At 36.5% G+C, this 15,349-nt stretch overlaps 2 protein-coding genes across 14 annotated transcripts in view; both read left to right on the top strand.

Moving 5' to 3' along the window:
* LOC126970614 (uncharacterized protein ZK1073.1) overlaps positions 1–15,349 on the top strand; it is a 255,934-nt gene that overhangs the window by 52,350 nt on the left and 188,235 nt on the right. The gene's annotated exons all lie outside the window — the stretch shown is intronic.
* Positions 3,823–14,272, top strand: LOC126970658 (retinol dehydrogenase 11-like). Of its 2 annotated transcripts, XM_050816745.1 has the most exons (2): positions 3,823–5,646; positions 13,269–14,272. In XM_050816745.1, the coding sequence occupies exons 1-2, from the start codon at positions 4,763–4,765 to the stop codon at positions 13,375–13,377; spliced, it is 993 nt and encodes a 330-aa protein (XP_050672702.1). In that variant the 5' UTR covers positions 3,823–4,762; the 3' UTR covers positions 13,378–14,272. The 2 variants fall into 2 exon arrangements, with proteins under 2 accessions (XP_050672702.1, XP_050672710.1); XM_050816753.1 differs by lacking the exon at positions 13,269–14,272 and having other exon boundaries at positions 3,826–6,106.

Genomic DNA, 15,349 nt, shown 5'->3' with positions numbered 1-15,349 from the left:
AAACTGAATATTGTTATGGCTGGCTTCAGGTCGAATGACGCACTAGATATACATATATATATATATATATATATAGAAAAGTGATAGTTACTATTTGATTATCACTTTATAGTACAATTCATAATAGCTTTCTCAGATGCAGTCAAGTAGTAACATCAGATGTCTATTGTTCTGTATCTCAAATAGTGATAGCGAAACTCATAGCGAAGCCAAATCTTAACGATCTTCCCCTTTATTGCTCCATTATCCACCGATATATTGTCTTCGTTGACAACGCGTTCGGACGCTTTCATTCTTTTATGTTCCATAATAATTACGTATGTTGTTTTATGGACGTCACTAGATTACTTTTCAGAAGCTCTTTCCAACCTCATACAATCTCGAAATTATGATTTTGCTATTTGACGAGAATAAGCCAACAATATTGTATTACAAATGCGACGATTTATGTATTATTTCCGACTCCATATATTTGTTTTTAAACTTTTGTATCTGAAATTGCAATTATATTTATTAAATTTAACTGTCAGACGCGTCAACCTCGATTCAATTTTGTAATTTAGATTGGAGTTTTTTTTGTTATTATTTTATTTATTTTAGCAATTTTATCCAAATTTGCGTATGCCAAGAATAATTTGCGTGCGACAAGCAATGATATTATAGTATTAAAAGAGGTAGATATGCCACTAGCGCGCCGAAAATCAAGCGCCTAAATGGAGTCAATTGGTTCCTTTGGTCGTAGTCGCTCTCTCGATACGAAAACGGTACGCACGCGTTTGTTGTTAAGAGAATTGCTTACAATTTGATATAGGTACATCATTAAAATGGCGTCTTGTGTTATTGGAAGATGCAGTAATTACGAAAGTAAAAAGAAATCATAGATTTACATACCACAGTTAAGAAATCATGAATTATAACATTTTATTTGATTTCATTAATTCTCTAACAAAATAAATATGACGCCATGACATCGCCGCCAAGCCGAGTCAAGCCGAATGCCGCAACGTGACTCGAGTCTTGAGTCGTGAGCGGACATAGATTAACGTACAGAAATGGCGAAATATTGATGCTGTCTGTTTCGGGATGATCGACGTAGTATATATTTTAGGAAATGATATAAAAAAAGCGTTGTTCCAGTGAATGTAATACGAAATGTAATAATAAACAAGTGCGTATATAGGTAGCTGAACTATCAAACTACAAAAATAAGTTTTAGGATAGGTAGCGGACATAGACAGTGAGTGCTATTTGCTTACGTAGAAGTTTTTTTCAGTAACACTGTCCCTTTCGGTATATCCCTTGCTAACTGCAGAAGAATCAATGGATCATTTAATTCTTCTCCTATTATCTTATTGTATTAAACCCTCAACAAAAAGACATTCATCAATAATATAAGATACAAAAAATAATAATTGTAAACTTAAAACTTTTTGGGAGCCGTCGTTAGTAAAATTATAAAAATGGGACCATTACTTTAAATAAATTTCGGCTTTGCACTTTATTTACCTAATTTCAATGCAGTTTTACTACTTTAGAACTTTTACTACATGGACTCATGAATGAATCGTATTTTAGGCATAAACCACGGTGTACGGTAAAAAATCATATTCATCTATTCAAATACGAAGCAATTGGCAAATTAGATTTATCTCTTTTTCGCTTGCGATAATTGCATTTGCTATCCTTCTTTGACGTGTAGTCGTAATGTAGTGTGCTATTGCAATGTTAAATTATTCATGTGTGCGTTAGTGTATCGTTTATAAACACCGAATGTTGTCTAGGTAACCTATCTATAGGTAGATACATTTTAAAAGCTTAGTCATATAAGATTATATTAATATGTAGATAGTAAACAACAACAATTTGTGAGCATTTTTTTTGTAATCGTCACTTTTTTTGTTAGCTTCCTAATGGAAGCAAAAAGATGTTATTCATGTAAATAATATTGTTGGATAGCCAATGACCTCTGACCTCTGTTTTAAACAATAGTTAAGACACACCGTATAATCACAATTACTGAATAATTACGTGTTCGTTTACTCAAACTACTCAGCATTTAAACTCACATATTACCTCTATGCTTCTATTGTCGTTATGGTACCTGTTATTTTACCTAATGCTGGACATTAGTAACGTCTATCTAATGTTTCATGAGCTTAATATATATTGATGGAAGGTTAGGAGTTTTTTTTAATTGAAATAAGGGACGAGACGAGCAGGATGTTCAGCTGATGGTAATTGATATGCGCTGCCCATTACTATTTAGTGCCGCTCAGGATTATTGAAAAACCCAAAAATTCTGAGCGGCACTACAATTGCGCTCGTAACAAGTCTCAGGTACCCAGTAATTTCACTAGCTACGGCGCCCTTCAGACCGAACACAGTAATGCTTACACGTTCACTTCACAGAAGAAATAAGCGCCGTTGTGGTACCCATAATCTAGCCGGCATCCTCTGCAAAGGAGCCTTCCACTGGATTATAGGACCGCCTTCGCTTTTTTTCCTCAATACAATATTATGAGTTTCTCGTGAAGTCGGTTTCTGATATAGTGTATTAAACCTGGTGTTTTGAATAGTTCAATTATTTAAGATCAACGAGGTTTATAGTGTACCCGTAGATGCAGATGTGTTTTTCGCTGGATGATCCAGATTCCGTTGCTGACCTTGCTGCTTCTATGATACTACATGGTATGGAACTCTTCATTCTATCCTCCTCAGTGCTTATCGGTGGCAGGTTACAACCTTGTTTTGACCGCAAAATGGCCTCTCGCCGAAAGCAGGAGTGGGCCTTGGGTCAAAGTGGTGGTATCTAAGGATGACAATTCCAGCGAACTTAAAAAACACTACAATCATGCCTCCAGGTCCCTCTAAGGATTTATTGTTGACGTGAAGACACTTGCACGCCTACCATCGATAACTCGTGCATTATAGTCACTCACAGGAACGATGGATGCGTTGATTCATGACGCGAAAGAGAAAGCTGTTCTCCTGGGCTTCCTCTTCGCGTCCATCTTGAGTCTATATGACCAAGATGACCCCTACATTACCGCATATTCCGCGGTGCGAGTCACACATGCTCGAGGTAGAATTCCGGTATGGCTCCGTGCTTAAGCCACTTTTCACCTTCATTTATCGAGCAGGCCCAATGGCATTCTCCCGAGAGTGCTGCCGAAATATGCTCCGGAATTGGCGCCTGTGTTTACTCATCTTTTCCGGCTCTCCTACTCATCAGGCATAGTCCCGAAATCATGGAAGGCGGCTTTAGTGCACCCGATCCCTAAGAAAGGTTACGCACGGATCCTTCCAACTACCACCCCATTGCCATTTTCTAAAAAGAAATGGAATCGATTATCAACCATCAGCTTTTGGGATAACTAGAGGAGCACCAGCTGATAAGCGACTGCCGGTGCGGTTTCCGTCAGGGTCGCTCAGCTGGTGATCCCCTTGCATACCTCACTCTTAAATGGGCGCAAGCGGTTGAGTCGAAGGAAAGGCGTTGGAGATGAACTTGGACATAGCGAAGTCTTTCGATCGGGTGTGCCATAAAGCACATATTCATAAGTCGCTTATGACGCGCAAGGCTGCATGCTATCCCCTACACTGTTTCTTCTGCATATCAATGATATGCTGCAAATAAGCAGTATTCATGGCTATGTAGACGACAGCACAGGGTATGATTTCTACACAGGCCGTGCCTAGATTTCATGGGATAGCATCAATGAGTACCGGAACAAACTTGTGTCTCCAATCGAGACTATGCGTTGCAAGATTGCGGAATGGGGCCGAAGAAATTTAGTCCAATTCAACTCCAAGAAGGCACAAACTTTTGCGTTCACCGCCCTTTGTCGTCTCCTCTCGATTCGAGATGATTTCTCTTACTGCCACAGCCTGTATCGGCATACTTGGCGTCGATGTATCGAGCCACGTTCAGATCCGTCGTCGCACGCCACGTTGACGTCTGGCATTCCACAACCGCAAGGTTTTCTTGCCTAGCACAGCAACTTTGTGGAACTAATTTCCAGATATATAGATGAATATAATAATTATGATATCATCAAATATTCTTTACTATTCCTAATATATCATCACTCGATCTTGATCCTATCCCTCAATGAAATTCGCAAATCTTCCTGTTCGCCATATTTTGTGAGCATTTCCTTTGCATGATAAGGGCCTCCCGGCCTTCCAGGCCTCTACTCCGTAAAAGTTGTTACATATTTAAATATTATAACAAACTCAAAAGGGCGTTCTAGTTTTTGAATATAAAAGAATTTTGCGAATAAGTTCATAACAATTGTGAAGATTAATAAATATAAACTATTGAGCACCTCCTCCTTCTTGAAATCGATTGATGTAACATATTATATATATATTTTCAAGAGATCTACACCTTACATTGACTAACAACTGAATTAGTTATCTAACAGCAACAATAATAAGTAATGGTGAACCATGTAAGAATTGCTAATGACTCAGCAGTCCTACATAACCACTGGATTAAGAAAGTAAAAATATAGTAGTCACACAGACGTGGTTATATCGGACGATGCAGAAATTGTGTAACAGCAAGTTATACATCGTGTTCGAGCCATTCCTTAGTGCACTTTGGCCTGAATCGACGCCACGGTTACATCACTCGGGTACATAATATATCATCATCATATATCGGCTATGGATGAATTCATTACCAAGTTCAATAATATTTAGTTTCTTAAATTTATTTGAACATTGAAGTGACAGCCGCAGCGGTAAACACATCAAAATGTTTGTCGTGTTATACGTGATTTCAATGGTTATCATAACCGCAATTATTGTTGGATTTTATCAGAAAGCCACGAACGCCATATGCAAATCGAAGAAGAACTTAACGGGAAGAACAGCTATAGTCACCGGAGGTACGAATGGAATGGGATTAAGAATTGCCACGGATTTCGCCTCTCGAGGAGCGCGGGTTATTGTTGCGTGTCCTTTTATCGACGAAGGCACTCAAGGAAGGAATGTGATTGTTGACAAAACTGGGAACAGCGATGTTGTGTTCAAGATGCTGGATCTAGCTTCGTTGGCTTCGGTGAGATCTTTTGCGAAGGAAATCCTTGAAACCGAAGATCGGCTTGACATATTAATAAACAACGCTGGTGTCGGAGTAGGAGTAGATAGATTAACAAAGGACGGCTTGAATTTTATAATGCAAGTGAATTATTTTGGACATTTTTTACTAACACTTCTTTTGTTGCCGTTATTGTTGAAAACAGGCACGCCGTCGGAACCAGCGAGGGTTGTAAATACTTCGTCTATTCTTCATAACATTGGTATCATAAATTTTGATCAAATGAACAGTCTAAAATATTGGTACACGATCCAATTATATGGAAATAGTAAGTTGTGTTTAATTTTGTTTGCTCACGAGTTGGCGAAGAAACTGAAGGGCAAAAACGTTGTGATAAATACCGTAGACCCTGGAGCAGTGGGCACCGGTATATTTAATTGTGTTGGATCATTTTTCGGCGTGTTAATATCTTATTTTTTCAAGAATTTTTACAAAACTCCATGGGAAGGTGCGCAGACAGCCATCCATGTGGCACTCGATAATAAAGCTGGAAAAGTTAGTGGAGAGTTCTTCAAGAATTGTGAACTTACTAGAGCTAGGTCTGCTGCGTACAATACTAGACTATCCGCGAAGCTCTGGGATGAATCAGTGCGATGTGTGAAACTGGATTTGGCAGAAGTTAAAGAATGTTTAACACCCAGATTATAATTTGTACTACTGGAAAGCATGAATATTTCTTAACTGTGCACATAAGGCTCAAGGGTTTTATCAATTAAAATCCTTTTGGAGGCTGCTACATACATTAAAAATACAGTTTATAAATTTAGAAATATTTTCAACTTTGCTTTGAAACTTTTTGGTGGTGCGAAAACAAGAAAGCGATAAAAAGGGAAGTCTTTGTTGTGTATATTAAAAAGTTCGATAACGAGATAACAGAGGTACATTGCGATAAAATTTTATTATTGTATTTATACGAAGTTCTATTTTATCAATACGATAAGTGGTAAGTTACTATTTATTTATAAATTAAAATATTTTCAAATAAAAGTTGATTTTAATTTTTGCCCAAATGAAAATTATTTGAATTTAATCTGTATATTATATTTATTTCAAACATCAAAACTTCTTTTTCAAACGTCTTGACACAAAGTACTCAATTCCTCTAAATATTTCTATATACACAGTGCATTCACGCATTAATCCTTATTTAAAAAAAGTATTATTGGACAGTTAAATTAAATTTTATAATTGCCTTGTAGCCGGCTAGATTATGGGTACCACAACGATGCCTATTTCTGCCATGAAGCAGTAATGTGTAAGCATTATTGTGTTTCGGCCTGAAGGGCGCCGTAGCTAGTGAAATTTATTTATAACTGAAGAGCTAGGAGCCTTGTTAGATTTTATGCTATTTTTTTTCTCGGAAAAGCTGACGATATAACTTCATCTTTTGAGCAAAGTTGGCATTTTCTCTACCTAAAATAAAAAATGCCTTTATTAATATATAATATAATTAATACTATTTTAGCATGTGAGATTTTATATATTTTACAAAGTATGATATACCTTTTGTTATATTTTGATATTATTATTCATCAGAATATAAATAATTACACTTTTTACAGGTCAGGTTATTATCAGGTTCTTGATTTTCTCTTTTATTCTTATTTATTGATGAAAGAGTAAAATGTTCCTGGGATTCCGCCATTTTATTTGACTGATTATTTTTTAATTATATATTCTATTTATTTTAATTCAGTTCATTGTTCATTCGCACATTTAAAAATTTTCACTCATTAATAAAATAATTGATAGTAACAAATTGAAGGTTATATTATTATTAACAAATATGAGGTTTATATGTGCGTTTTTAAAAACGTGTAAAATGTCAGATTTTTTATCACCTTATTTTTTCAATATGCTGGTATTTGGTTTCTAGTAAATTATAAAATTTCTGTGACCAGTGTAATATTGAAAAGTTTTAATTTTTAAATATTCACAGCCCATCTGGGACTACAAATGGTACACAAATACAAACATTATTTATAGACCAGTGCTGAAGCCTTTGAAAATATTAAAAGTGAAAAATTAAATAATAGTAGGATAAAATCCATCGGAAACGAAAGAGAATATAACAAAAATGAAAGGAAAAATAGGTTTTAAGGTAAAAAACGATTTATCTCGATTTCTGGTAAAACTGCAAGTCCTGTGGAAAAAATTAATGACAAAGTTGAAGGTAACAAAAAGATCTACAACTTTTATGTTTACATTTTCTTCACATAACCTCAAATTTATGTGAAAAATTCAAAAAACCAAGTTTTTGGTTTTTTATTTTTATCTTTACCAAAAATTTTTGATAAAAGCTGATATTTTGACGGTTGAATTCCGATTGAAAATAAGGGTTCTTTTATCGATATTTGAGTGAAAATAAGGTGAAAAAATAAATATTTCAATTCTAATAAATTACAGTGTGTTTGGGACATAAAAAGGTAAATTTTCACCAAAATTCGTAAAAAAAAATGATTTTGGAGAAGATAAAAATAAAAAACCAAAAGCTTGTTTTTTTTTTAATTCTTTACTGAAAGTTTGAGGTTATGTGAAAAAAATGTAAAAACAAAAGTTTTTTTATTACCCAGAACTTTGCCATTTGACCTATTTCCATAGGTCTTGCAGTTTTGCCGGAAATCGAGATGAACCGTTTTTTACCCTTAATCACTTCCTGACATCAGATCGCCCGTTATTTATTTTTCCTTTAATTTTCGTTATATTCTCTTCCATTTCCAATGGGTTTCATCCTACTATTATTTTTTTTTGTTTCAAAAATAATCGACACTGGTCTATTAATATTAGTCCGCATTTTGACAGTCTAACATGGTGTTTTAGACATATTATTTCAAAAATAACGTATTCAAAATTCGCGCCATACCAAAGCCTGAATACCGATGTAATGTTTGAGGTAGTTACAACATTGTTAGCTGATTTCTCGTGATTATTTATGCCATAATTGCCTTTTGTTGAGAAACAAACAATTGCTCCAAACCGGTCTATCAAATGGTTTTTAAATACCAATGTACGCAATACACATTTTCACACAAGTCGGTAGGTAATACTGTTTTTTTCTTCCGTGGTGACCATCATGGAATATGCTATATTACTTTTTAATTTATTGTTAATGTCAGTAGTAATACACACTCTGTCCAAACTAAGAGTAAGCTATTTTCTAGCTGAGAGATTTTTATGAGGAGAAATCATGAGACAAGCATGATGTCTAACTAGTGGTAGGTGATACCCTGCCAACGCAATGCCACTTAGGATTCTTTAAATTCAAAATAAAATGGTATCTTAATATCAATATTAATCGTAATTTCTTTCTGTACGAGGTATATTTATCTTGCGTGTTATGACAAGCATGCATAAGGAGGTCTTGAATTTGCCTAATTATAAAAACCTACAAGATAGCCGTTCGTACAAGATCCCAACACCAATAATAAATACAACATTTGCAAGTAGATTTAGCCCATTCTTACATACATATATATACAACAAGGTAAATTTAAAATGTTCTATTAAAAATTGCTCGGTCCATCAGGTCAAATTTAAAATACAGAGATGGTTACACACACTCACTTATGCAGACATGGAAGCTATTCTTAAAGTGATAGCTTAGCATTCATATAATGTTAATACTTTGTAACATGATTAATCTGATACTCACAATCACTCACACCCATCCTCACACACACACACACACACACACCCAGAGACACACACACACACACACATATACAGAGTGCACTTTTTGACCTTTCGGTTCATATTGTTAACCTTAGGATGTAAATTGGTTGCCTACAGGACAGGCTACGCCTAGTGTAGGGACCAAATATAATGTAATATTATGTGATAAAGTGTCTGTATATAAAAAAAAATACTAAACTAAAGCTGTGTTTGTCACTGAGGTACTCGTATAAGCTGTTAAGTCTCATTTGCCCAGTAGTGTCACTAGCTACTGCGTCCTTCAAACTGAAATATAAAAATAGTTGCACATTATTGCGCGACGGCAGACGAAGGCCATCTTACAGCCTCGAGGTCCTCACAGAGGTCAGGGACATCACTTATTATCTACCCTATTTTATTTATTATGCCAGATTTTATCCACGGCTTCGCTAGCGTTGATATGCTTATATATGCTCTTATAAAAAAAGTAGAATTGGGGTGAATATAATTTACGCAGAGATAGAAGAAAACCCATAGAATTATAGAAAAAAATATTCTTGACCTGAAGAAACAAAGTGAGAAAATCCACTATTATACAACGGCGAAAAATTCTCTTTATAAAGAATTACAACTACCCTCTTGATAACGTAGTAAAATATATATAACTTGGACAGAATCATCTTCACAACTGGAAACAAACGTGTTCCAAAGGAGGTAATGAAATCCACTGAACTAACAAAGTTATTAAACAGTAAATTCTTGATACTTGCATTTTCCCCTGCCTTACTTATACACTAAATATCCCAGGGACAGTGTTAGTACACTGCCAAGAAACACGATTAACGTCAAGGAAGTCTCAGACCCAAGGGTGTCGGTTCAAGGCGACTACGGGCTTATTGATGGGAGAGATAGATTCCTTCCCCTAGAATTGTAGTCTTGGGTGACGACAACGAGCATAATGCCGAATGGTATCACGAACTACGCAGGGCTATTTGTGCATTGGTGTGGGCTGTCCCAATTTGTTGAATCGGCTACGCTGCTAGTAGACATCGATACTGATACTGCGGTTCTTAATCTTCGGATCTTCTGCTAACTATACATGCCTGTAGTTACCAGGTCTGCGTCAAACCCCTCCTCGGACATGTCGTCCACGACGCAGAATAGCAGCAACTTGCCGTGTTAGTACTACGAGCCAGCAAATTTTACCATCCGCATCACGTTAACGTCTGAAATGCCATTTCACATCAACGCGTTTTTCAAGAAATCTCTTGCTTTGCACAGCCACTATGTGGAATTAATTTCCGGCTGCTGTTCTCCCGAAACGATACGACATATTTAAATTTAAATACTATTACAAATACAAAAGGGCGTTATAGTTTTTGAATAAAAAATAATTTCATAAAAGAGTTGTGAAGATAAAAAAATATACACTATTGAGCACCTCCTCCTTTTTGAAATCGGTTGGTTTAACATATTATATCTATTTTTGTCGAAATCTACACCTTACATTGACTAACTACTTAATTAGTTATCTATCGCAGATGACACACTTTTTGGGCGAATGAGTCTGCATTGCGCGCAAAATGTCTTTGGCAGATATTACACAATCTATACGCACACGACGCACACTTTCGCTCATTTTGTCGGCGGAACTGTAGGGATGTACACGCAATGGAAGTACAGAGATTGCGGTGTATTATTTCGTGACTTGAGATATAAAAAAAGAAGAAGAAAAATAAATTTTTGGGTTCATCCAATTCTTTCAGAAAGATTATTAAAGGGACTGCTTCATATTAATAAACATTCAGTTCTTAAACTATATCCAAATAAATATATTTGCACACTTCATCCCACAATTTTCTTTTTAAATTTCTGTCATTATACGCTACCAAAGATGTACCACACAGTGCTGGTCTGTGTATATCTAGCGTCATACACGTCAATCACTAGCAACTACAAACAACAGACTAAATTGTGCGTCGTCTGCGTAGCACGTGTTGACGCGAACGTCATATTTTTTGGCGCACTTTTTGTACGATGCGGTGTGACTCGGTGCGGCGCGGTCTGTCAGAAGATACGTCTTTGTGTCAGACTTTTTGCGCGTAATCTGCGTTACTGTAAAAAAACCGACTTCAAATACTGTAATGTATCAATTATAATAGTATTAATGTCAGTGCTAAGCCTAAAACAAAATAAAAATTAATATTATAAACAGCTTACTTACTGTAATTATTTAGGTTGTCTGGCCACGCGTGTCTGTCCGCTTGGGTTGGTTTGGGTATCATTTTCGAGATTCCAGCATATGTCAAAGTCCGGCTTCACCACCCTCGAGAATCATGAAAACAACACCCATGATAAAATAGTTGTCATTTTCTTGCAGCCGCCATCTGGGATTTACATTTTGACAGAACAATCTATTTCAGCTCTATCAGTTTGAACAACCTTGAAAACCACCAAAAAGACACACATGATGCAAAAATTGTCAATTTCATGCAGCCACCATCTTGTATGTACATTTTGACAGCACTATCTATTTCAAAACCCTCTAAAACCATGAAAACGACACTGGTGACGAAAATGTTGATAATCTCTTGCAGCCGCCATCTTAAATTTTCATTTCGACAGGACTAGCTGATATTGGTTTCAACACCCACGAAAACCATAACAAAACACATGTAGGTAACTAGTCCAAATAAATAAATATAAAAAACATCCTCGAAAACCAAACCACGCTCATAAAAAAGAATTGATAATAAATATTGCAGCCGCCGTCTTTGTTTAACATTGTGAATAATTATGTTCACGAATTTATTACAATCGATCACACGGACTTATAATTCGAGTACCTACAAATTATTATATTAATATTTTAATATTATTTATTGTTTTAACAATAAATTATTCTTCATTCATTTTGCTAGTGTAATTACTGGGCAAATGAGACCATCTTACGTCTCAAGGTGATAAGCGCTATTGTAGTGCCGCTCAGAATTTTTGGGTTTTCAAGAATCCTGAGCGGCACTGCATTGTAATGGGCAGGGAGTATCAATTACAATCAGCTGAACGTCCTGCTCGTCTCGTCCCTTATTTTCATAAAAAAAAATCTTACCTTTCAAAATCATCAGGAAGTTTAACAAACAAGGAAGTTCAAACAGCCGTGTACCACGCAATACGCTGGCATTTTTAAAAAGATCACTTTAACAAATAACAACGTATTGACTTCGAAAACTGCTTAGGGTCTTCGTCGATGAGCATGTTTGTGTGAGTGTCGAACGTTTGTAGGTAGTTTCCGTACTGGTACATGTGTCTACTGTGGTAATGGTGAACCATGTTAGAATTGCTTATGACGCAGTAGTCCTACATAATCACTGGGTTAAGAAAGTTAAAAATATATAGTAGAGAACACAGACGTGGTTATATCAGACGATGCAGAAATTGTGTAAAAGCAAGTTATACATCGTGTTCGAGCCATTCCTTTGTGCACTTTGACCTAAATCGACGACACGGTTACATCACTCGGGTACATAATATTTCGGCTATGGATGAATTCATTATCAAGTTCAATAATATTTAGTTTCCTTTTATTTGTACATTGTAGTGACAGCCGCAGCGGTAAACACATCAAAATGTTTGTCGCGTTATACGTGATTTTAATGGTTATCGTAACCGCAATTATTGTTGGATTTTATCAGAAAGCCACGAACGCGATATGCAAATCGAAAAAGAACTTAACGGGAAGAACAGCTATAATCACCGGAGGTACGAATGGAATGGGATTAAGAATTGCCACGGATTTCGCCTCTCGAGGAGCGCGGGTTATTGTTGCGTGTCCTTTTATCGACGAAGGTACTCAAGGAAGGAATGTGATTGTTGACAAAACTGGGAACAGCAATGTGGTGTTCAAGATGCTGGATCTAGCTTCGTTGGCTTCGGTGAGATCTTTTGCGAAGGAAATCCTTGAAACCGAAGATCGGCTTGACATATTAATAAACAACGCTGGTGTCGGAATAGGAATAGATAGTGTAACAAAGGACGGCTTGAATTTTATAATGCAAGTGAATTATTTTGGACATTTTTTACTAACACATCTTTTATTGCCGTTATTGATGAAAACGGGCACGCCGTCGGAACCAGCGAGGGTTGTCAATACTTCGTCCCTTCTTCATAAAATTGGTATCATCAATTTTGATCAAATGAACAGTCTAAACTATTGGTACACGATCCAATTATATGGAAATAGTAAGTTGTTCTTAATTTTGTTCGCTCACGAGTTGGCGATGAAACTGAAGGGCAAAAACGTTGTGATAAATACCGTAGACCCTGGAGCAGTGGGCACCAGTATATTTAATTGTGTTGGATCATTTTTCGGTGTTTTAATAACTTCTTTTTTCAAGAATTTTTACAAAACTCCATGGGAAGGTGCGCAGACAGCCATCCATGTAGCTCTCGATAATAAAGCTGGAAAAGTTAGTGGAGAGTTCTTCAAGAATTGTGAACTTACTAGAGCTAGGTCTGCTGCGTACAATGACAGACTATCCGCGAAGCTCTGGGATGAATCAGTGCGATGTGTTAAACTGGATTCGGCAGAAGTTAAAGAATGTTTAACACCCAGATTATAATTTGTACTACTGGAAAGCATGAATATTTCTTAACTGTGCTCCACAATAAGGATCAAGGGTTTTATCAATAAAAAATGTTTTTGGAGGCTGGTATATACGTTAAAAATACAGTTTATAAATTTAGAAATATTTTCAACTTTGCTTTGAAACTTATTGGTGGTGTGAAAACAAGAAAGTGATAAAAAGGGAAGCCTTTGTTGTGTATTATAAAAAAATCGATAGCGAGATAACAAAGATACATCGCACCTCGCGGAAAATTTAATTATTGTTTTTAAATACGATGTTCTATTTTAACAATACGATTAGAGGTAAGTTATTTTTTTTTATAAATTAAAATATTGAGAATAATAGTTGATTTTAGTATTTGCATTTTTGTAAAGAGACATAATTATCTTTTCACCACTGCCAAGGAGATATATGGCTGCGACCAACGACATCCAAATAGACTTGTTTACAAAAACGCACCCAGGACTACTTTGTTTACAAAAAAATGTCATGCCATGTGTATTCAAATATTAAATAAACTTCCCGATGCTATTAAAATGTTGAATATCGGTCCTTTTAAAACTCAATTATATCAATGGCTTATTAATTAAAATTTTTATGCTGTTTCTGACTTTTTAAATTTGTGATTTTCTTTTTTATAATGTTGTGCTTAACTTTGACTACATAATATGTATATGACATGTATATTTTGTGAAGATGCTAATATAATGTAACAATGAAATATTATGGTGCTGTAATCTTAGAATTTTATTATAATATTATAATGACGTGGAGCTAATGTAATTTGCATGCCCTTTTTGGCTAATGTGTTCATTCGTATAGGATTTTTTCGCTAACTTGTATACACACATGACGCAAATAAAGAATTAAAGAAATAAAGAAATAATAATTTATTATTATTATCGCTATTACCTCCCTGCTCTCGAAAATCATGGAAAGCATAATTAACTGCCAGATCTTGGTATACCTAGAAGGTCACCAGTTGATCAACGACATGGTCAGTCGGCAGGGACCTTCTGTTATACCTAACATATAGATGGGCGCAGGCTATCGAAAGCAAGGGGGAAGGCCTGGCAGTTAGCCTGGATATAGCGATGGCCTTTGATCGTGCATGGCACAACGCGCTCCTCTCAAAACTTCCATCATTTGGGCTTCCCGAGAGCCTCTGCAGGTGGACCAGCTTCCTCACTGGGCGCAGCATACAGGTCATTGTCGACGGTTATAGCTCGTACCCGAAGCCCATGAATGCTGGAGTGCCGCAAGGCTGTGTGCTATCTCCCACGCTGTTTCTTCTGCGTCTCAATGATATTATGTTGGACATCTCCAAGATACATTGCTATGCAGACGACATGCACTGGTGATGCCTTATACACGGGCCATGCAGGTCTCGTCATGACGGTGCCGGCAGAAACTTGTGTCTTCTATCGAGTCCTCTCTTGAGAATGTCGCGGAATGAGGTATAATGAAACTTGTCCAATTTAACCCCCAGAAGACTCAAGTTTACCACAAAATTTGTTGTATCACCACTCTTCGACAACACTTCCCTTACAGCCTCGACTAGTATTGGAATACTGGGTCTCGAAATTTCGAACGATTGCCAATATCGTGGCCATCTGGTGGGCAAAGCCAAATTGGCTTCGAAGAAGCTCTACAAAGCGCAGGTTCAGCCACACACGGAGAATTGCTGTCATCTCTGGTCAGGCGCACCACAGTATCAGCTCGATCCATTTGACCGCGTGCATCGCAGAGCAGCTCGAATTGTCGGGGACCCAGTACTCTGTGAACGGCTGGATCACTTGGCGTTGCGTAGAGACGTCATAACGGTTTTGCAAATTTCCTGAGGAGTTTTTTTATTTATAGGTCATATTGTAATCCCATATACTTTTCTATATGTGCACTGGTAGCCGAAGTTCGTATGTATTGTGGGACTTTCCTGTTGTTCTTGACGTCTTTCACAGATGTTTAT

This window comes from Leptidea sinapis, chromosome 1 (assembly GCF_905404315.1).
Source record: "Leptidea sinapis chromosome 1, ilLepSina1.1, whole genome shotgun sequence".
Lineage (NCBI taxonomy): Eukaryota > Metazoa > Arthropoda > Insecta > Lepidoptera > Pieridae > Leptidea > Leptidea sinapis.
The sequence above is the reverse complement of the archived record's forward strand: the minus strand, read 5'-3'. Positions and strand labels throughout refer to the sequence as shown.